Source organism: Tachysurus vachellii, chromosome 2, assembly GCF_030014155.1.
Source record: "Tachysurus vachellii isolate PV-2020 chromosome 2, HZAU_Pvac_v1, whole genome shotgun sequence".
In the NCBI taxonomy this organism is placed as follows: domain Eukaryota; kingdom Metazoa; phylum Chordata; class Actinopteri; order Siluriformes; family Bagridae; genus Tachysurus; species Tachysurus vachellii.
Window position 1 is genome coordinate 33,000,698 of NC_083461.1, and position 24,613 is coordinate 33,025,310.

The 24,613-nt window shown below is 38.0% G+C and overlaps 1 protein-coding gene across 5 annotated transcripts in view; it reads right to left on the reverse strand.

Annotated features, from left to right (window-relative positions):
- The window catches only part of LOC132841810 (Kv channel-interacting protein 2), a 195,523-nt gene that overhangs the window by 4,611 nt on the left and 166,299 nt on the right, over positions 1-24,613 (reverse strand). For 3 of the 5 annotated variants that reach the window (XM_060864351.1, XM_060864350.1, XM_060864349.1), the window contains exons 2-4: positions 2,544-2,668; positions 880-949; positions 558-628 (exon numbers count right to left, since the gene is read on the reverse strand). In XM_060864351.1, coding sequence (XP_060720334.1) covers positions 558-628; positions 880-949; positions 2,544-2,668 — 266 coding nt within the window. Of the gene's footprint in view, positions 1-557; positions 629-879; positions 950-2,543; positions 2,669-4,217; positions 4,318-10,671; positions 10,796-24,613 lie in introns of those variants that run through there. The other 2 variants (XM_060864348.1, XM_060864352.1) reach the window with 2 other exon arrangements.

Here is a 24,613-nt window from a genome sequence, read left to right on the forward strand (position 1 = left end):
TTTCACTGTGCTGTAATGTATAAGTGACAAAAATAAAGCCTTCTATTCATAATCTGATGTTTCACACTGTACATTCGCATGTTCAACAACTATGATAGGATATGAATAAATACAGCATGTGACTGCTTTAAATAATGGCTGGCTCATTTCTCAGGCCTTTCTAAGTTTGTCGTGCAGTTGACCAGCCATTCGATGATATCCAACTCCTACTAACCCCTATCTCAGACCCTAAGCCTTTTTCAGTGTCACTCCTACTACCGAGCTATATTTGTTGTGTTGCTGCATCCTGGATTTCACGTGATATGAGGCACACAGTGTTCTTCTGATTGAGTTTCTGCTGCTAAGCATCTCATAACCTCAGGTAAAATGTGCTGCTAATCCCGTTTCCAAATTGTAAGAGTAAAACGTTCCTCAGCCTGTGGTTAAAAGGCATGTAGAACGATAATAAATGCAGTGTGAGAAGGCCTTTAGAGCACTAAACAACCTAAAGTGTGTAAAGCCTGGGCGCAGCAGAACTGGATATGAAAACCACTGACCTACGACTGAACAGCACTTACTTCAAAACTGACCGATCCGTTCTTGTTAGTGTCGAATGCCTCGAAAAGGAAATGTGCATACGTACTTGAATCTATGGGAAACACAAATTTTACCAAAATGACCTTGTTGCAGAGATCACATTAGGAAGATGATGAGCCGGTTCAACAAATACAGTAGTGAAAGCAGTCAGTTAACCTGAAGATGTCAAAAGTTTACTTTTAATTTGAATGTAATAGCAGAAATGGACACTCCAACAAAGTCAGTATGAAAGAACTCATATTTGAGTTCAGGATTGACTGCAGTTTTCAGAGGTGTACACTGTATATTATCATTTGCACTCACCTCCTTGTGGGAAGAACTGGGAGTAGATAACCTTAAAGGTGTCCTCGTTCACAACGCCACTAGGACATTCCTGCAACACGAAACCATCATTGTGTTAATGCAGAATGCAGACAGGAAGGTGGTGTGTTAACTGGGAGCTCTATAGAGTTGCTGAAAGCATCTCCAGAGGAACTTGCTGTTTGAAAGGAATCACTATCCACACGCCATGAATGTGGATGAAAACTAATCCATGCTGTTTCCCTGACTTGTTTGCTCCAGTATATAAATCCACGACATAAATGAGTCATTTTAAATTTAAACGTTTCTCTAATGAGCAAGCCAGAAGCAAAGGTGGCAAGGAAAATCTCTATACGGTTTTAGGAGGAAACCTAAATATGGAAAACCAATAGGGCTTGACAATCTTGGAGCTTATATGTAAATATGGTCTCCTTCCCTTAAAGATGAGACTGTGACTGCTTCCTCTGTTGGATGAAGTTCTCACTCACTCTCACTCATTTTATACCGCTTATACGAACTAACTCGGGTCACGGGGAGCCTGTGCCTATCTCAGGCGTCATTGGGCATCAAGGCAGGATACACCCTGGACGGCGTGCCAACCAATCGCAGGGCACACACACTCTCATTCACTCACGCAATCACACACTACGGACAATTTTCCAGAGACGCCAATCAACCTACCATGCATGTCTTTGGACCGAGGGAGGAAACCGGAGTACCCGGAGGAAACCCCCGAGGCACGGGGAGAACATGCAAACTCCACACACACAAGGAGGAGGTGGGAATCGAACCCCCAACCCTGGAGGTGTGAGGTGAACGTGATAACCACTAAGCTCCCGTGCCCCCCTGGATGAAGTTATTCCCTCAAATTGTTTAGCTACAGGTTACAATTATTATGTTGCCTTGTTAAAGGAAACAATCTGTTCTTCTTAATCTTCTTTTTCCTTTTCATCTCTCTATAAAATTCTTTTGGTTTCACAGGCCGCAATATTTGATGTAGAGTGGCTGATTTCAGAAGAATCGTGGATCAAGCAATGTTCCACTTTGTATTTAAACACACACATACACACACACACACACACACACACACACACACACACACACCCACGTTGTGGTTCCACTATTTTAATGACCACCAGCCATGATAGGAATGTAGTAGAATAGCGGATTATCAGTGTTTTCTCTGTTCTGTGTCTTCATACGAGCTCTCGGGACATTCGGCTAAGAACAGTCAAACACACAGATGCTTCAGTCGAGTCTCTTAAATATGATAAGCATGTGATGGTGTCAAAAAGAAATGTGCCTGCATGGTATCGACAGTTGAAACTTAAGAAAAGAAGCGGACAGTGTGCCCTATATTCAATCAAGACTGTTTGTGAGATGAAATGCAACGATAAGAGTATTTTTTTAAAACAGGCATTACATCCTAAACAGTATAACGTGACGTATGTCCCATCAGCTGTAATATTATATTTTAAAATCCTTATCACGATATACCGTCATATGTTACATGACACTGCAATATAAGTACCCCATAGTGTTCATTTCCATGACCACACCCATGTCAGAACTATTGTGAACATTGCGATCGGTATGTTTAAACACATAGATGAGCTTAAAGCAGATTTTACCCAACAAATGATCATGAATAAGCAGAAGAGCCTCACATTTTTAAAGCCCCTGTAAAGCACTTGCAGCTCTTTCTTGGTGAACTTGGTTTGCTCCTGCAGTTTCTCCAGACCCTCAGGCCGATGGCACACGGTGGAGAGTTCGAAATCATCCTCGATGCTGTCTGTGGGACACAAACGAGTTCATCAGAACATTCACACATTAAAAAAAATGGACAATTATATATTTAATGAAAAGGAATTACTATTCGTTGTATAGTTATTACTTATATAGCACACTTCTCACACTCATAGGTGATCTGCTGATATATTAATACTAACAATTAAAAAGTACAAACCTATGGTAACAAAATCTATGTTATTATTTATTCAATAATATTCCCTGTCTAACAGTGCTTAGCTAAGGTATGCATATTGTAATGCATTATATATTTGTAAAAAATGATGTGTATTTCTATTATGTAGCTATGTAATTTATTATAAATGTCGAAAATCAACACAAATCGAGCCCTTGTGTTACACATAGCATTTCAGTTTAACCACAATGATTTCGCCTTAATCCCAAATCCAGTCTCTGTTTTAAGCAAACTTGAACAATATATAGCACATTATTCTGTAGTTATATCTATGAACTGAATACCGATGTGTTCAAATTCAGTATTAATTCACTATGCACATAACTTAATTATGCACATATACACTATGCACATAACTTAAGTAAATTAATTCTGTTATTAGCAGCAAACGGTGAACGGTGCAAGGTAAATTTTGTAGTGTACTTAATAGTCTATATTGATGATGTAAGCCTACAATATAGTTTTAGTATAAGTGTAATACTACAACGTTTTGCCATGCACAAATGTGATGATATGTAACACGGAATTGAGCGAATCAGGAGTCAAACAATTATTCATGTAAATGCAGTTGCACTGTTTGACCACCAGAGGTCCAATCTAAACAACCCACACAGTTAAAATAAACAGCAAGCTAGTCCATATTTTTTTACACTTGTGAAGAAAGAGGCACGATAGCGCTGGTTTGCAACAACCAAAACATTCTGGATTAAATGTTATGCAATAACATTTGCCATTTTAGCCGAGTTTGTAGCATTGTATTCGAGGTGGCAGATCAGATACACAAAGAACATTTTTAAGAGATATACAGTAATACATGTATTTATTTTTATGACATGGCGAATCTGTGATATATATTTACCAACAAAAATAGACACTTTTTCATTGCTTATAATTCAGAAATCTTTCCAGTCATAATATTTCTTCATTTAAATTCAGAATTCAATCGAATTAACTGTAAATTGAACAAAACCCCACCAACACCAACACCACTACCACCACCACCAGTTACCAGTTAGATGTCCTCAGGCACAGCTAAACACTGCTCGACATACAGTACTATCTTAATAACGCTTTATTGTGTGACATTCAAATTCTTTGCTATTTGTCAACAAATTATATCTTATATATATATATATGTAGTTTTGAGATCGCTCTTATTCCAAAAATGAATTTTACACACATGTATAAAATATTCAACATATTTTTGTCAGATTCTTTCCATCTGAGGTTTCCATGACCGCCTCTGCTGTGTGTACAGTACGTCATGTGAAGAGCCCTGCTGTGAGTATGGATACATTATTGTGGGATTATATGCGGTATTATATAAAGGAAAATGAGTGAGGCATTGGTGAATCACTTGCATTGACTGACTGAGGGAGTGGCACTGGGCCCACAGCAGGACAGCAGCTTGAGGAACCGCTGTTTAATACTTTTTTTGCTTTGGCTGGGAGTGTTACCTGTAATTCACCAACCATAATAGAGGGTTAGAAAAAGAGAGCACAGAAGGCATGCACACAGTTCAGCCTGGGCGTGCAAACACACACGCACACACACACACAGAATGCATGCACCACAATGCAATCCACACTCTATTTTCTATAGAGTCCGTATGGGAAAACGATTCATATGACCCCATGGATGCAAACCAATTTGACCAATTTTATGTTTGTGAGAGCAGCCGACACCATCGACCTTGACTGAAGCTGATTTTTTAACTGGGAAGGGGAGTTGAAATTGGGCTGGAGTACTTGACAGCATTGTTTTCTGCTAGACATTCGAAACCTAAAAAGATGGAATGCAGCTGACTCTGAGTTTGTTGCCTAAATTCTGTTGATTGGGTTTTAAGATGCTTCAGGTAACAGGCCACATCGTCAAGCAACAGTAGAAGATTAAGGATACAACAATGTGTGTAAGTTATTAGATTGGTTTATGCAATCCTTATCATATTCTCAGAAGGGCAGCGATAAACATAGCGTATAGTTCCCAAAAGTTAGACGACATGCCTGAGTAATCAGGTAGTCCAAGTAAAGGGTAAACCAACAGCTATTTAAAAAATAGATAGCAATGTGTTGGGTCTCCTACCAAGAACGCTTGTGTTAGAAAGACAAACTCAAACTTCCTGTTGTAGGTTTCATGTTAATTAACAGATGTACAGTATGCAGGTTTTGACCTGGCAGCAGTTGAAATGGAATAGAGCAGTGTTTCTCAATCCAGGCCCTTCACAGCTTGTTTTTGAGATACTCCCTACTGCAGAACCTGAAGTCATGGGGTTGAGCTGGTATTGATTCAACCCTTTGTATAACCAAAAACCATAACCCACCAGGTACTCTATAATATAGAACAACTGACACAGTGGCTTAGTGGTTAGCACGTTCGCCTCACACCTCCAGGGTTGGGGGTTCGATTCCCGCCTCCGCCTTGTGTGTGTGGAGTTTGCATGTTCTCCACGTGCCTCGGGGGTTTCCTCCGGGTACTCCGGTTTCCTCTCCCGGTCCAAAGACATGCATGGTAGGTTGATTGGCATCTCTGGAAAATTGTCCGTAGTGTGTGAGTGCGTGAGTGAATGAGAGTGTGATGGGTTGGCACTCCGTCCAGGGTGTATCCTGCCTTGATGCCCAATGACGCCTGAGATAGGCGCAGGCTCCCCGTGACCCGAGAATAGTTCCGATAAGCGGTAGAAAATGAGTGAGTGAGAGAGTGACTTATCCAGCTTGATACACAAGCTGATTTCTTTACTACTACTATCCATTCTGGTAAGAGCTGAATCTGATCTATTTCCATCCACTAGACTTGGCCACAGGGGGAACATATGGAATTTTTTTGGTGTCTTTTTTCCCACTCAATCTAATTCAGGCTTGAGTTGATGAGTTGCAAACTGGTGAATTGGGAGCAGCAAAAACTGAATGGTTGCAGTAAACATTGAATAGTGTTAGTAAGCTTTAGCAATGCTGTCTACCAGCTTTAGGTAGTTGTATCTCAGTGCTTAAGGTGTGGGACCTCTGCTTAGAAGGGGACTTTAAATCAAAGGACCACAAATGCTGCCACTGCTGAGCCTTTGAACTTACCGTGAACAGCTCAGTTGCCTTAATGTCTAAATAAAGACATCTTCCAAATACTGTAAATGTAGAGATGCCTACTGAGCATGCCATGGGGAAAAAGAAATACCATGGAGTCAGGGCTCAGCAATTGGGACTTGCCCAACTCTAGCTGACTTTGGGAACTGACATGTTAACTTAGGCTTTTGGCTAGGAATTGAAGCATTTCTATGCACTTTCACAGTAGCTATAGAGCCTTCCAAGCACTGTGTGCAAAGCGGGAGGATTTATCCTGTATGGGAAGCCATTTTATCATTTTATCACAGGGCACCATGTACAAACTGGTTTTCAGCTGGGGCACTTTAGCTAATCTGACTTCTTGGATGATTTTTTTGGGAGGTTGGAGGAACATGGAGAATCCAAGCAAGGAAGTTAGTAGTTGCTACTAGTTGCATATATAGGCTTTCTCCTATGTTTCAGTTTTTTCTTAATTTGTGAAAAGAAAATAAACATGGAACAAGAAATGAAAAGGGAAGTAATGTTATCATTCTGTACTGATTTTATACAACACGACTAAATGCTTAATGAGATTTGGTTATTTCTATGGAATGTCCTATAGATCTATCCTATACGGCAGAATTTGCCTTTAGATCTTATTTACTGTAAGACTTGCGTTAAAGACAGATTAATGATATGCAGGTTCACATACATACACACAAATCTTCCATATGTTATGCAAAAAGCATGCAGCACATCAATCTGCACTGAATTTTGCTGACCAGGCTTCAAAGAGATTTTTAAACACTAAAATATAGCACCACGTATTTTCCAACTGGAAAGCCAGGGCTCTTTTTGGTCAAGATGAAGGCCACATCCTGTCAAGGTACCAAGTGCATAATTGGCAGTTTAAAAGTCTCAATTAAACAATTTATCTTTTTATTTTCAGCAAAACACACAAGCCAAGCCCAAAACACTATGACCCTTGTCTTGGGAGTAGCAGAAGCTGCCTATCCGGATTTTCCATATCACTCATCACACATGTTCTCATACAAGAACAAAAATCAGTTTCAGGACTCGCTTTCCCAGAAGGTTGATCTGAGATAGACAAGGTAGCCACATAAACAAGTCCCAGATCAACACAGTCAGTCCTTATACTGGGATTCATTTATTTATACATCTTCTTTAACCAGATCATCGTCGTCATGGTAGATCCGTAGTCTATCCCAGGAATTTTGGGAGCGAGGCAAAAATTCACTCTATTCCGAGTCATATTGCATAGACAATTTTAGCAACATTACACTTTCCCCCCCATATCTTCCAGGGTCCCAAAGGAAATCCTTGATTATCAAGGAGAATGTGGAGCAGCCTGAACAAGTTTATAGCTTGAATCAGAGTCCCTGGAGCTTTGAAACAGAAGCACTACCCCCTGCACCACCATAGCAGCACTTACACTAAGATGTAAAGACTTAATGTTAACCAGAGCACCAAGAAAAAACAAAACAATTGCTTTCAATTGCTATATTACAATGAATATAGACATTGTAAAACTCTTGATATCAATATTTTACAATATTGTTTCAAAAAGAAGGCTTTTAGTGTCCCAGTTAGAGCAAGAACTCTCAAACATTTTGGATTCAGAGACCCATCTGACAATAAAATACATTCCACAGGTCCTTACAGTATAGATTACTATTAGTAAGATATTTTAACTTTTTAAATATTAAACAGGGGGCACGGTGGCTTAGTGGTTAGCACGTTCGTCTCACACCTCCAGGGTTGGGGGTTCGATTCCCGCCTCTGCCTTGTGTGTGTGGAGTTTGCATGTTCTCCGCGTGCCTCAGGGGTTTCCTCCGGGTGCTCCGGTTTCCTCCCCCGGTCCAAAGACATGCATGGTAGGTTGATTGGCATCTCTGGAAAATTGTCCGTAGTGTGTGATTGCGTGAGTGAATGTGTGTGTGTGTGCCCTGCGATGGGTTGGCACTCCGTCCAGGGTGTATCCTGCCTTGATACCCGATGACGCCTGAGATAGGCACAGGCTCCCCGTGACCCGAGGTAGTTCGGATAAGCGGTAGAAAATGAATGAATGAATGAAATATTACACAGTAGAGCTTTTTATTCCAGAAACTTCCACCATCAAAACCCATTAGGTTCCAAGCTGTCATTATAAACAGACATTGTTGTAACAACAAGCACTCAATAATATATAAAATAGCTTTGATAATAGTGATATTCACCACTGAATATCATGTACACCACTTTGAGAAGTGTAATCACTTGTGGCTGCTATTCTTCTGCTATGATGTGTGAGATCTAAGCAAATCAGTTGTGACAAACTTGATCACAATGATCTTATTTCTCAGACCTGGGAAAAACTCTTCTAGAGACATGTCTGCACTAGTGTTCAGTCGGAGAGATAATAAAAGGACATGCAGTTGCTCAGATGTGTTCAATTTCTGTATGGTCAGGATCATGGTAGAGCCTATTCAAGGAAAGTGGGTTTGAAGAATGAATTCCCTCTGGTTGTCCATTGCAAGTCACCTGTCAGGATCACGCCCGGACATTTTACCCTTTGGAACATTAGGGGCGTTCCGGCAGTTGCGTCTTGTGCCGTGTGTTTTCCACACCAAAACAACTCAAGACCACCTGAACGAGGCCACCTGAACCTCTGGAGCAGTTCGCTTGTGTTGAGAAAGCAATCGAATCCAATGGACCAACGATCCAACCATTTTAAAATGACAATGTCTCTAAAAACAGGTGAATTCAAACACTGTTGCCTTGCTGAATCCTGAACTCCTGCTCAAACTATATATAGACTACAGCTAAATAGAAAGCCACGTTATCTTGATGGGTGACTGTTATGAGTACAACCCCAGAGATCCACTCTGAGGACAGTTTACTCACACGTCACTTGCTTATGCATGTTTTGGTCCGATTTGAAATTTTGCCACTAAAATAAATTGTCCCAAACAGAAAATGCAACACTAACAACTGAAGTCAACTGTTTTAGAACAAAGCACAGATCTACATGTCTGAAAACGCTGTAAGATATGAAACAAAAAGCCACTTTTGCCACTTTTTGCCAGTACGGCAACAATAACTTGATTTTTTTTAGTGTTGCTCCAGCAGTTTGAGAGAAATGATATTCTTGAAAGTGTCCTTGAATAAATAACTGATTTAAAGGATTTAGTCATCATTGGTATGCGGCAAAAGAATAATAGTCACATTAAGCCCTTATTTCAAGGAGTAATTTATGTGTAATAATTGAGATGCTAGACAACTAACAGCATGAATAAAGAAGCAGAAAATCTGTCTTTTTTTTTTTTTAAGACAGATATGCAGTTACAGTAATCAGTCTGGTCAGAAAGTTTCCCACCATACAGCAATTATTGTTGAGTCACAGCTTGCTTTTCTGTTTGCTTTCCAGAGTTAATGCAATGCATGGAGTTGAACTTACTACAAAGACTTAAGCAAAAGTTCTCAATATGCAAATGTCCTGATGTGGAAAAAAATGTTAAAAGAATGGTGTATATTATTACAATTCTGCACACAATTTTAACAAAACCAGAATCTGTTAATTTTTTCTGAAATTAATGTAGAAATTAATTGTCTGAAATTAATCATTATAGTCATTTACTTAATATATGCTTGCATCTCTCAGGCATTCTTTAAAAATGTTCATTTAACCAGCAACTTTAGCAATCAAATTCCTTTCTGCACAAAACGTATTGATATTTATTATTATTATTATTATTATTATTATTATTATTATTATTATTATTATTATTATTATTATTATAACAAGTTGGTAATTGGTATCAGTGCATATAGATATCATGAATCTGCATCATTTTTCTAACCATATAGTCTCAAAAATTGTCCTAAATTAGTGCAAGGGCGCTCAAAGTTTTGCAGCCAGGGATTAGTCCGATTAGACAGTTCATTCCGCAGAACCACTCGGTATAGATTAATTATAAGAACATAATCTAACGATTCATATATTAGGCATTTTATTCAAGTTTGTATAATACACTGTTTTTTTTTTTACTGGAGTTATAAAGCTTTTTCTTTTAGAATTTTCCACCAACAAACCACATCTAGCCCATGTTGATGTTATTTATAGACATAGTTGTTTTTGAGTTTCTGAACCCATTCAAGTCAAGCCCTGAGGTGTAAGGTTTGAGCAAATTGATTTTTGCCTGAAGTCCCTACTGAGAAAGTCTAACATGAAGCCTGACAAATGTGTCAAACAAAATCATATCGATTTCTCATATTTTATTTCCCAGACCTGGTTAAAAACGGATTACATGTACACACGGGTTGCTCAGATGATGTGTTCGGTTTCAGTTTTGCTCTATATCTCAGAAGGCGTAATGCCGAGAACACTATACTGAGAATGACATCGAGTAACATGATGATCAGTCACAGCTTTTAGTGCCTGAAGAAAATTAAATTACATTTATTTCTGTCATGGGTTGCTGGAAAAGAATGAAACGCAATGTTACATGAAGAACTTATTTTGCAACAGGAAAGCTATTAGTCTATAATTAATAATCAGGAACCATTTAGATTCCATTCTAATCTAATGTCATTAAAACTGCACGGATTGTTCTTTGTTAAGGAAATAAATATATTGTATAAAAAGACATACAAAAGTCCAAAAGTCATCTTTTTCCCCAAATAAGGACATTGCATTTTGATGTTAATCTTTGACATTGGGGCCGGACGTTAATTGTCCATTTAAATGTTTGTTTTTGGGGATATCGGCTTTTATCTTACCTCTAGGTGCAAAATCAATTAAGCCCAGAAAGTGTAGGAGCCTGAGGGAGCTGCAGACCACTAACAGAATGCCGACTGTCTGCAAGCCCTCCATCTCCCACTCTTCCTTGAAGAACACCTGCATGATGCCCACGCACCACAAAAGTTCTTCCTGTCTTCTTCCGAGGTTGCCTACGTCCCACCGTCTGCCACATTCACAACCTCACACGCTGTCATTGTTTGTAGCACTCCAGAGACATGTCTCTACAACCGTCTTCACGCTATTTCTGTTCACCTATCACAGTTACTCGCCTTCCTGCCGTGATCTTTGCAATAGCTCCCCGAAACCGAGTCTGAAAGAAGAATTATCTCCAAGTGTAATAATAAATCAGCCACAAAGGCAAGGCAGGATGGAAGTTCAAGGTTTAAAATCCACAAGTTTCAAATCTGTGGCTCTGCACGTCTCATTAGTCTCGGTGAGTAAAGGTAAAAACAGTAGACTTGTGGAGTAGACTTCCTGCACACTAATAATCCAGTCTTTTCCCCCTGTGGATCTCAGTCAGACCTGATTTCATTCTCTCTTTTGTGTTTCACTCTCCTCCTGAGCTTAATTGGGTCACTTTTGTGTTTTTGGAGACTCTGGAGGATTGTGTGTGCCTGGGGGGTGGGGGTGTGTGGGGTTAAAAGGGAGGGCATATGGGCGGGAAAGAGTAGACACTCTGACAGATGCGACACCCTTTATTGCTTCCTCACTGCCTCATTCTTTCCCAGGCTTTCTGGTCTGCTTGACTCTTGTCTACTTTCCTCAGTGCCATAGCCCACAGAAGAGAGAAGACAAATACACACACACACACACACACACACACACACACACATCAGCCTCAATATCCTGACACACAGACTATGCCCAGAGGGAGCCAATAGTCTGAGTATAATCTACAAAATAGCTAGAGAATTGTAGAGAGACTAGTAGAGACTTGGAAAGTTATGAGAGAAAACCAATTAACACTGTACAAAGACAGAATTTTTTATTACTAAAAGTATATTCTATATAAATAATAACTGCCAATCTCTGAACAAAAAAAAACAACCATCCATCCAACCAGAAAAAAAAAACAACAACACTGAAACAACAGTGAAACAATATTGGAGCCATCACATGGAGCACCAACAATGAAGCAACACTGATGCGACCTCGAACAGTGAGAAATGTCAGTTGTCTCAAAATGTGTTAAAAGGATGTGCTTAACTACCTGTTGTGATGTACCAGGTACCTGTAGTGTGTTACAGGACAGGGATCTTATTGAACCAGTTCTTATTGGCAGTCAGTGTCAGGTACAGATTCTGAGTTTTGAGACTAAAGTATATTTTGAATGCCACATCAATTTCACCGATCTAGAACAACCGTAGGATAAACCATTTACATCTCAAGTCTCTTTGGTCATCATTAAGGCCAGTCTGCCTGGGACAACAGCCACAGCGATACCCACTGAGGAGATTTCAGCTCAGACATGTCAGACTAATTTTATGCTGTTTTAGCTCCTGGGTTCTGACACCCAGACACACACCAGACAAACTGAGGCAACAAAATGAAAATGAACCCTTCCAGCAGTCAATATAGATTCAGTTCCTAGTGTGACCTGGAAGCGTCAAATAAACCTACAGTAAAAGGTACTTGGCATTTTGGTATTTGTGTTTCAACTGCAAAACAAAAGTGATGGTACTGGAACTCATTTACCAGGATCCCATCATTATAAAGTAATAGGCTTGCATTTAATAATAGGATTTTTTAAATGTATTTCTTATTTTATCTTGATCTTGATTTTTATTTACATGTAAACATTCATTTATCTGTCTTACGGAAGGCACTTCATGCTTCATGCAGTGCCATGATGGATCACAAACAGTGCTACAAGCTACCGTTACAACCTCCTGAGATTTTTTTGCACACAAGCTTAACACTAGAACAAACACTGTGTGTGTCCACATGTGTGTGTATCTATGGTTGATTAGTTATTCACTCTGAATTAATCATTTCTCTGCCTTTGGGATAAAGAGACAGAATCATTTAACTGTTACCAAATTTAGACACCTACCTGCATACTAATCCCACTCAAATTTGATTAAAATGACTGGAGGTGAAGAAAAGACAAGAGAGCTAACAAATGGTCGCCATTCTCCCAAATCTGAATAACATGATTTCAGTTAATGCTTTGAAGAGAGATTGTTCATTTTCTAGGATCATTATGTTCATTTCTTTTTTCCGCATCCTGAAAGTTTCTACAGCACTAAATAATTTTCTCGGGCTCCAAAGGCAGTTTTAAGATGTCCTGCACAGTAATTAAGAAAAATTAAAAATTAATTCATTAATTAATTTATCTATTCATTCCTTAATTGAAGCTAGGCAGCACAATTTATATCATCATAGTCATACTTTTAGAATTTCTAAAATAAAAGACATCTTTGCTATAAACACTATTTAAAATTGAATCAATTCTTAATCTGCTATAAATAAATCCAGTATTTTTCAGATAGTTATTGGTGTATGTAGAGTCAATTTGTTTAAATAGTGAATTAAGGAGAACTGATCAACATACTGTATTAGATTCAAGTTAATGACTGTGTTTAATGTTTAATGAATGCTTTTAATATTTTCTTAACTTTTTGAGTAGTTTTAAGAGTTGAATTTATTTTTTCCACATAAAAATGCAGTTGTTTTTTTTTTGTAAAAATAATTCCATAAAATTATTTATATTTTTATATTTTAATATTAAGAAAATATTTTAATATTTGATTATTTAATAATTCCATGAACGTTTTTATCATATAAATTATAATATATAAATAAATAAGGATATAAGCAGGTTTTGCATTTGTGCTTCATTTCATCAATTCCCGCTCATGCTGACCACAAGGGGGCAGTAAAGAGCTACACATCCAGTTGATATGCTTAGTGTCTTGTTTCTGCTTTCTATACCACACCCGAGCATCTAATTCAAATTTAGTACATAAACAATTAGCAACTTTTGAGACAAGATTAAAATATTTTTAGGATAAAATGTCAGTGATATGATTCTGAATGTCTTTTCTCCTAACAGCACATCAGCTGTGCCATATTGTTAGGCTGCGCTAAACAGACACTTTATTCTGTTTGAAAAGCTGATCACTGAAGACCAACTGCTGCATTTAGCAAGATGTGAATTCTGTAATTTCCTTTTCTCTGGCTAATAAAAGCCTAACTGTTATGGCGGAGCCACAGAGACATCTCCTGCTGTATTGTTTTCTCCTTTTCACACCTGCTTTACAGGCTGGGCCAACAAATCTCTGTTAGAGATCTTTGAGATGTCAGAAATGCTTTAATGCTGACTTATGACATGGCTATAATGAAGACTCTGTTATAAAATTGATCATGGGTAGAGCTGCTAAAATTCAAAAGGACAGTTACATCCCTACAAATCTCTATATTATGGATTTAAGTTTCTATTACTGGCAAAATAGAGTATATTAACTTTGAAATGAAAACATAAACACATCTTTCTTTTAGGGAAACAAAGACAGTGTAAACACACCATCTAAAGATGAGGAAGACAAAGACAGTGTAAACACACCATCTAAAGATGAGGAAGACAAAGACAGTGTAAACACACCATCTAAAGATGAGGAAGACAAAGACAGTGTAAACACACCATCTAAAGATGAGGAAGACAAAGACAATGTAAACACACCATCTAAAGATGAGGAAGACAAAGACAGTGTAAACACACCATCTAAAGATGAGGAAGACAAAGACAGTGTAAACACACCATCTAAAGATGAGGAAGACCAAGACAGTGTAAACACACCATCTAAAGTTGAGGAAGACAAAGACAGTGTAAACACACCATCTAAAGATGAGGAAGACAAAGACAGTGTAAACACACCATCTAAAGATGAGGAAGACAAAGACAGTGTAAACACACCATCTAAAGATGAGGAAAACAAACACAGTGTAAACACATCATCTAAAGATGAGGAAGACAAAGACAGTGTAAACACATCATCTAAAGATGAGGAAGACAAAGACAGTGTAAACACACCATCTAAAGATGAGGAAGACAAAGACAGTGTAAACACATCATCTAAAGATGAGGAAGACAAAGACAGTGTAAACACATCATCTAAAGATGAGGAAGACAAAGACAGTGTAAACACACCATCTAAAGATGAGGAAGACAAAGACAGTGTAAACACACCATCTAACGATGAGGAAGACAAAGACAGTGTAAACACACCATCTAAAGATGAGGAAGACAAAGACAGTGTAAACACACCATCTAAAGATGAGGAAGACAAAGACAATGTAAACACACCATCTAAAGATGAGGAAGACAAAGACAGTGTAAACACACCATCTAAAGATGAGGAAGACAAAGACAGTGTAAACACACCATCTAAAGATGAGGAAGACAAAGACAGTGTAAACACAACATCTAAAGATGAGGAAACTAGAAGCAAGTTAAAACACTCAATGAATGTCAAAATCAAAAGTTAAGAAAAAAAAGCAGTCACCATATAAATAAGATGAAAAATGGCAAGAAGAATGAAATGTCATAGTACAGTATGCATAGTTCATTCATTCATTCATCTTCTACCGCTTATCCGAACTACCTCGGGTCACGGGGAGCCTGTGCCTATCTCAGGCGTCATCGGGCATCAAGGCAGGATACACCCTGGATGGAGTGCCAACCCATCGCAGGGCACACACACATTCTCATTCGCTCATGCACTCACACACTAGGGACAATTTTCCAGAGATGCCAATCAACCTACCATGCATGTCTTTGGACCGGGGGAGGAAACCGGAGTACCCGGAGGAAACCCCCGAGGCACGGGGAGAACATGCAAACTCCACACACACAAGGTGGAGGCGGGAATCGAACCCCGACCCTGGAGGTGTGAGGCGAACGTGCTAACCACTAAGCCACCGTGCCCCCCAGTATGCATAGTATCTATACTAAATACTAGCTAAAAGAAGTATGTAGTACAAAGAGTGTAGGATAGGAATATTTTCAGTGCCCCAAAGAAATGTGGAGGATGTGCTGCTTGGGCCAAAGTATCATTCTAAAATCAATGTGTAAACAAATTCAACAAAATCTAATATATTGTAAATATAAAAGAACTATTTAGTATGTGGTATAAAGTATACACTTGGTGTGGCAACAAGTTTTACACAGCAGCTGATGGTAAGACAACAAGAGCACCACGTCCAACTCTCGCGACAGAGCTGAAGAAAAGACGGCACTTCAGCACCAGAGACAGCGCCTATCACTTGCAAGGACGGCGCTACTCAGGACAAGAACTATGCCTGTCGAAGCAGAGTTCACACTACAGCCAACCGCTGCTGACCTCGTCACCGGTGCCTGCCGACGCTACCTCCCCAGGTCAGGCTTGTCCACTCAGCCCGCCAAGGTCACTAACTCCCAAGTCTTAAGGTACGTACTGTATCTTCTGCTCACTTCTCTCTCTTTCTTCCCTTTATTTTTGTTTTAAATACAAACTGGTTGCACTTGGTTCACCCACCCCGTTGTCCTGTGTGTGTCGGTGTTCGCCCCTGCAACGATTTAGTATGCTGATTGTACTGAAACAATATGTTTTAATTAGTATATACAAGGACAGTAGTATACAGTATGGACAAGAAGGGTATGGGTACGGAATACGTTCAGGTCTATTTCAGGACCTGTTCTGTGTAGTAAAATACAATTTAGACAAAGCAGAATGTAACATACAATATATACTAAACGATTGTATCTTTATAGATACAGTAGCACTGTCCCTATACAGTTTATTGTGTATTCAGGAGTGTACACAATAGATATTTCAATTCAAAGTTTATTTGTCACATACTCAATCATACACAGAATGGCATGTAGTGAAATGCTTTGTATGACTGTCCTAAAAAGAAAAAAAAAATAGTATAGTAGAATAGTAGAATAGATAGAAGATAGAAAGTACAGGTGAAAGTATATCAGAAAAATATAATAAAATATAAAAATATAAAATATAATCAGATCTTGTAATCAAACATGTGATGCAGTGATGTGCATGAGTACGAACATATTAGAGCATGTAGTGTAAATAATATACAGAAGCAGTAAGAAGTACACAGTATTGTTTTATATATAAAATATGTATATATGTGTCACATCCGGGGATGGAAGGAGGCAGACCCGTACGCAGGATAGCTTCAAAAGAAGGGGGTTTAATAAACACAGGAAGACATAGACAAAAAATGACAATAACTGAAACAATACAGATGATGACATTTAACAAAGACTAAACATGACAAAGGGGGAAACGTAACTAATGATCCGCGCTGCCATCGGCAACGCGGCTCACTTAAATATAAAACACAATGATGACACAATGAGGAGCAGGTGTGGTGACAGGGAGGAGCAGACGAAGGCGGGGCAGACACGTGACGAGGAACAACAACAAATGCACATGGCCAAAAGTCCGGGCTGAATCATGACAATATGTAGGATACAGTAACAATACAATACTATACTGTAAGCAGGATATAATATACAAGTACGTTAGTACGATGTTATTACAATAATAGACAACCCAGTTACTCACACAATCCTGTGAATGAAATTTAGCCAATTAACATGGGGTCTTTAATATTAACACACACCTAGTTCTGATGCAACCCATTTTTCCTAACACCCAATTTACTCCTAGCGACATACTACTAGTAAAAGTCTGATAACTGGACTAGGATCAATTCCCACATTTCAGTTCAATGTTGTGCATCAATACCATTAAATCTGACCTGAGGCCTGTTTCTGCTGCCACATTAAAATCCAATGAAGGCTTTATTGCTCTCCTTTGGAAGTTGGAAGTTATAAATAAATGGCAGACTTCCCTAAAGCCTCCTCAAGCAGTGGCAAAATGAGCTGGCTTTTAATTAGTCTGACCTCATATCCTGATGAGGCTCAGTTAGTAATAGGCATGCAGGAATATATCGCCAGGTCTTGAATTATTAATCCCAATCTCAATCTGTGTGTGAAACTGCGTATGGGGCCGAGATTCAGAATGTGAGCTCATGCACCTGAAGATGGATGATGATTAAATTGATGATTTGTTCAAATGGAATTTTAAATTAAGATTTGTGACTGATTTTGCATAGCACCATAAAAGCCCTGTCAATTTGGGTGTTTATTGTATAAAACAAATGTTCCCCTCAGTGTCTATGCATTTGTGGATGCATTTTAGAAAATGCAAGAGTGCAAATGCAACTCCCTTTTACATACATTTTTCTAAAAATGTAGAAATTTGTTTTCTTTGGCCATTATGTGCTAATGTAGAATTTGTTAAGATCTTTAGCTCAGTTTATTAAGGTAGGACATACGAACATCATCTTCTATCCATGTGCAAATGTTTACTGTAAACTCAGTACACGGTTTTCTAATTAATGTCTCTTCTGATGGCCACTGATATGTCTGTCTGAACATATTTGGGTTCTAGGAGAAACCTAGGAGAAAGTATATATCAGAAACTTCACTACAGCACTAACTAGCATCTGACATATCCAGCGTAGCAGAAGACAGACGGGTCCACGTCGGCTCCTTGACTCACTCCCTGTGCAATAAATCAGATTTTCAACCAGCGAATCAATATCTGTATTATGTAGAAGAAAGGAAACCTTGTATTGTTCTCCACATGGGGCTAGGGGATGAAAAAAAACATTTTTAAATCAGATTTTTTTCTTATTTGGTCCATCAATTTGCTTTCCAAGCCGAGATTTTTCATTACAGACTGAGAATCCAAACAGTTTTATCAGGGCAGCCAACTGCTGTTCATGCCCATAACAGATTTCTACTAGCAATAAATAAAATGACCAGACGGTAGACATGGAGCTAAATTCATAAAGTGTCACTGTTTTGACTTTCAGTTTTAAGCCTAGTTTATCTCCAGGCTTGGGCATGAGGCAGGAATATATCCTGGATGGAATGTCATCCTATCACTATGCACATACACATTTACTCACACATTCAGCCAGTTCACCTTGGGAGATGGAAACCAGAGAACCTGTAGAAACCCCATGTGGAAAGATCATAAAAAACTCAAGACAGACAGCAACCTGAGCTCAGGAATTAACCAGGGACCGTGGAGCTGTGGAACAGAAACTCCTCTACTACCTTCTCTTATAAATTAAAAAAAAAAGAAAGAAAAAAGAATACAAATCATAAGAATCTGCTGAGGTTTTTCACATGAGTAAATCTAATTAAAACTCTTAAAGCGTATACTTAATCAACATGTACAAGTAATGAACTTGTTTACAGCAGCCTTTATAAATTACCCGTGTCAAACAAATTAAAAGTTAGACCTTTAAATTGCCTGCATGAATGATACACTAACACAGAGGTAACAAAAAGTAAAAAAAAAAAACTCTAGATGTTTCACTGTCTTATCAGATAATAGGTAATAGTAATTCCTGACACCCTTAGCAAGGTAACGCCATTTGATTTTAAGGGTAGTTTAACATAGAAGGGGCATAGAGGCCTTTATTATTGCCACATATACATTACAGCAAAGTGGAATTCTTTTTTTCACATACCCCAACTGAGGAGGTTGGGGTCAGAGTGCAGTGGCAGCTTGGCTATGCTGGGCCTTGAACCCCGATCAACAACCCAGAGCCTTAACCAGTTGAACCACAACTGCCCCAACTTAGTGGTGCTGTTAAAGTGTGTTATAAAGTGGAGCTCTCACCATTGCCTGCACTGGGGCTGAAGCAGTCCTACCTCACACGCTTAGTCTTGTTCTATCCAACAAGTTAGGAGAAAAGTTTGTCGAGACATTGCTAGTAGCTAGCATAGTAGGCTGGTTGCAACTGGAGTGGCTGTTCCACTACTAACACTTTATTTTCTTTACCATGCTGTTCGTCCTTCTTGCCAGCTCCTTCCTTAAATTTGACAAATGTATAAATGCTAAAGGACCTGCGACTATGCTATACTAGTGTGTTTAAATGATTTTCCCTCAAATCAACAAAAAAATGGGTTCCACTACACATAGATCCTAACAAGCCATGCTACAAGACTGTAGCTACATGCTACAAGATAAGCCCTAAATAAAGTCATTCTCTCCGCACAGTTTCAACCCTCAGGAGCTGAAGTCCTTGTCTATATCAAGGTCTTGTATTTGTTTGTTTTTTTGTGTAGGATAGCTATAGTGGGATATGACTATTTGTTTATACTTTAAAAAGAATGAATTTAGAATACATCAAGATTGTAGAACACACTGACTGGCAATGAGGCAAGTCTAGAAAAGTTAATGGTAAATGTGTCCAGAAATCAAATTACAAGAAAGAAGATGAATGAGCCATGAGAAATGAGCCAATGTTGAACCATGCCATATAATGTACATATAAAGAATGAACTCTGGTCAAAGCTGCTTTTGTGTATTGTTTTTTGTGTATTGTCTTGTATCGTTTGTTTGCACTGTATTTTGTCTTGTACTGTTTGCTCTAGGTTGCACAGATGGACTTTATGTGGCTAGGACTAACTTACATTAAGTCCTTAGCTCCGTGTTGTTCTACGTATGTAACACTATGGTCCTGTAGAAAGGTTGTCTCGTTTCACTATGTACTGCATCACATATATATGTTTAAAATGTCAATAAAAGCTTCTCGACTTCTTGACTTGACAATACTAAGCTTCCTCCAACTGACCAGCAGAAGGGTTGAAGAACAAGCAATAGACAACCATATCACTTCCTAATTATTCACTCATTATACACGATTTACTAATAAATAAATAAAAATATAAAGATAGCTCTCTATGTGTGATTTGTGTGAATGTGTGATTTAAATCTGATAAACTGTAGCTGGGGTTAACAAGCATGATGCAGAAGATTTACAAAGACAATTTGGAGAAATGACTTCATATGCAAAATAGGAACAGGAAACACTATTACAATACAGTTATGCTAATTGTTATTGCTAGCCGTGGTCAGCTTGGATCTCATTAATCTTGCCTTGTGAGCAAGTAAATCACACTGTAGATGTTTAATAAATCTATTCACATTGACCTTCCACTATATTTTACACTTTTTTTGTAAACATGCCAAAAGGTATTTGCATTTCGGGTATATAGATTAGATTAGATTAGATTAGATTAGATTCAACTTTATTGTCATTACACATGTACAAGTACAAGGCAACGAAATGCAGTTTAGGTCTAACCAGAGTGCAATAGTAGCAAGTACAGGATATACAGTTTGTACAAGAGAACTGTTGACTGTTTCACTGTTGACATATATTAGATCGCCACTTCACCAGCACATTATAAGATCCATCCATCCATCAATCCATCCCTCCATCCATCCAATGCAGTGCTTTGTAATACACAGGGAACCTGGAGTCTACCCTTGGGGCACAAGGTGGACGACACCCTGGATGGTGTGCCAGCACAGCACAGGGTACAATCACACACACTCACACACCATGCGGACACTATGGACAACTTAAAGATGCGAATCAGCCATGTTTTTTGACTGATGGAGGTAACTTATGCACCCAGTGGAACACAGATCTGACATAGGAATTGAACCGTTTAACCTTTTACTATGCAGTTTAACCACTATTGCTTATAATTTCCCAAGAGCACAGACAGTGAAGGTAACCACCAGTGAGATGACATTTCTTTTATGTTTATCATGCAGAATAATGTCATGTATTCCAGAGACCTGAGATTATGCTATAAACAACCTCATCCATGACTTATCGGGTGAACCATACAGTATAACAGTCGAAGATATCTATCCAGGCCATTACTTGCGATCAGACAACAGCCCCATTACTCACCAGCTGCTGTTTGTTATTTGCATAAAACTGAAACTCACACCGTTTTTTTTTTTTTCTTCTACACAGGGAATCAGTTTCTCATCACTCATAATCTCTCATAAAACTCTTTGCACTTCTTTCTGCAACTCACCATTTAAAATGGTGAATACAGTTGTACAGTCAGGAACTGCTTGTTGGCAGTGGCAACATTGTGTAAACTCATGATGGTGAATTATTGTTATTCTTCATGTGCAAAAAAAAAAAAAAAAAAACTGAAAAAAAAAACAAAAAACAAAACAGGAAATGTTTGATATATTATCTTTATAAAAAATCAGCATGTCCACATGCCAAAGATTTTCATTGTTGATCTCCTGCTTCAAATGTTTGGCACAGCATAGAATAGTTTTTGTGCCATTTCTTTTTATACACAATTAATATTGTTAACAGACGTATCGCATATGTGTGTCTAATGTTAGCTAACTCAAACATACACCGCTAGATTTTCTATATAAATAAAGCCAAATTATTTTGCACAACTCGTTAAAAGACGAAAGAGATCCTTCCTTTTTAATTGCTGTAAAAATGAATGAGTATATGAATATATTTATAAAGAGTAATTGAACAGCAGATCTGTATATAGACGTTAAATGAGCCTTCGAACATGATAACAAACAAGGCGGGGACCTTGTAAACAAGCAAAATAATCTAGATTAGAAAAAGGGGAGATAATAAAAAAAAAGGAATAACTAGAGAGGAAAAAAAGGAGAAATTGATCAAATTACTATCCAGAGATAATTTATTTGACTTTTATATTTTGCTAGATTTACTATTGTATTTTTCTAAGTCATAAAATATCTATAGCTATTAAATTGGTCATTTACTCTTAGTTTAAACTTAGTTTAAAAAAAAACACGTTTTTTTTTTAATTTTTTTTTTAAACAAATGTGCAATTACAATGCATTCCTGATCTGTTGCTATCAAAACACGACTTCATGCTGAAACCTTTTACCCAGATGTGGACTAATGGATCTCGGAGAAACAACATGAGAAATATTAAAGGATTCCATTATGGCAAAATGAAAGATAGCTTTATCAAGGCTAAGTGTCATCGATCAAAAGCCACGGTTCTGTTGAAAATGCTCAAATATGATGGCTGTGATGACTAATAGCTGTTGTTGGAGTCAGACATGAAAGTTTTATTCAAGGATTGTGCAATGAAAGGCCTCTGGTTTCTTCACAGCCCATGCATTTTTAATAACTTTTCAGGCATGAGAATAAAACAAATCTTAATGTTTTCCCCAGACCCCATCCCTTTCCTTCAGTTATGATGGCTGAGCACTTTGTGGTGTAATTCAATATCGGAGTATAAATCTGTTAGAGTAACTTTGTATTAGAAACAGTTCCTTCTTGCAGGTTATATGAGGTGAACGAGTTGATTTGATTCAGCAGTAGTTATTGAAACAATGCTGAAAAATAACAGTAATAGTATTAATGTAAAAAAGAATCTTATCTAGCTTTAATTAGTTTGTTTATATGATCCACGTTTATACAGCACGTTATGTTCGTAACTGAAGAACTAGAAATTTTCCACTACAATTTACAATGTACATAAAGCTATGAATTTGTATATTTTTATGTGAATTTTTAAGTGAAGCATTGTAGCTGAATTAGCTGAAACTGAAATTGGATTTTCTGGCTTAAATTCATTTGCAAGGCTTCAAATATAATTTGATAATTTTTTTCATATTTTAGTGTGGAAATTTTGGTGCAGATTCAATTCTGAAATTTCAGATAAAAAAACAATGTTCAATTCAAGGAAAATTACAAAACATAGATAGATAGATACTGTAGATAGATAGATAGATAGATAGATAGATAGATAGATAGATAGATAGATAGATAGATAGATAGATAGATAGATAGATAGCAGTGTTGGGCAATAACGCGTTACTGTAATGCAGTTGCTTTTGACAGTAACTAATACTCTAACGCATTACTTTTTAAATAAAGTAACTCCGTTACCGTTACCATATGGTGCGTTTGTCCGTTACTTTTTTAAATTAATTCATTTTGGTTGAAGTGTAGCCTACAGACTAACCTGTTTACAGCAGCGACGCATTGTAGGATTGGTGGATGCCAACCTGTAAACACGAAGACGCCACACTATGGGCGTGTTTCCGTTTATTCAAGTATGTGCGGCAGTAACGGCGAGTCAAGGCGAGAGCAAGACGAGTTTCTCAAAGTGGAAATATGCTCATTATTTCACTTTAGTTGAGCATAAAGACAAAAACCTTTTAGTCAAATGTAAGCTGTGTCTTTCTGGTTCGAAGGTCCTATCTACTGTGATAAACAGCAACTCCAATCTGTCCAAGCACCTCCAGAAACAGCTTTTATGACGCAGAAGCCACTTTAGTTTTTAATTCTGAATATAATATTCAGCTTGTTTTGTTATTTATTTCAGAAATCCTTGTGACATGTTCAGTTTGTGCTGGTCTGACTTAAATAAAATAATGTTTAAAAATTACTTTGTGTTTAAGTCAGTTTTGTGTTTGTATAGACCAGGGGTCGGCAACCTTAAACACTCAAAGAGCCATTTGGACCCGTTTCTCACAGAAAAAAAACACAGGGAGCCCCAAAACCGCAAACTCCACACACACAAGGTGGAGGCGGGAATCGAACCCCCAACCCTGGAGGTGTGAGGTGAACGTGCTAACCACTAAGCCACCGTGCCCTCCTACTAACTAACTAAAATAAAATAAATTGAAATTTTCAGCAGCAGAGGGATGAAAGAGCCACTTGTGGCTCCGGAGCCGCGGGTTGCCGACCCCTGGTATAGACCATAACGCATAAAAGGGCATTAATGGGAACATTAAAGAACGTTCTGTAAAAAAGTAACTAAAAAGTTACTTTTAACAGTAACACATTACTTTTTGGTGTAAGTAATCAACAAAGTAATTGAGTTACTTTTTGAATGAAGTAACTAGTAACTGTAACTAGTTACTATTTCTTAGTAACTAGCACAACACTGATAGATAGATAGATAGATAGATAGATAGATAGATAGATAGATAGATAGATAGATAGATAGATAGATAGATAGATAGATAGATAATTGGGTAAATTTAGCTTGATAATGAAGGA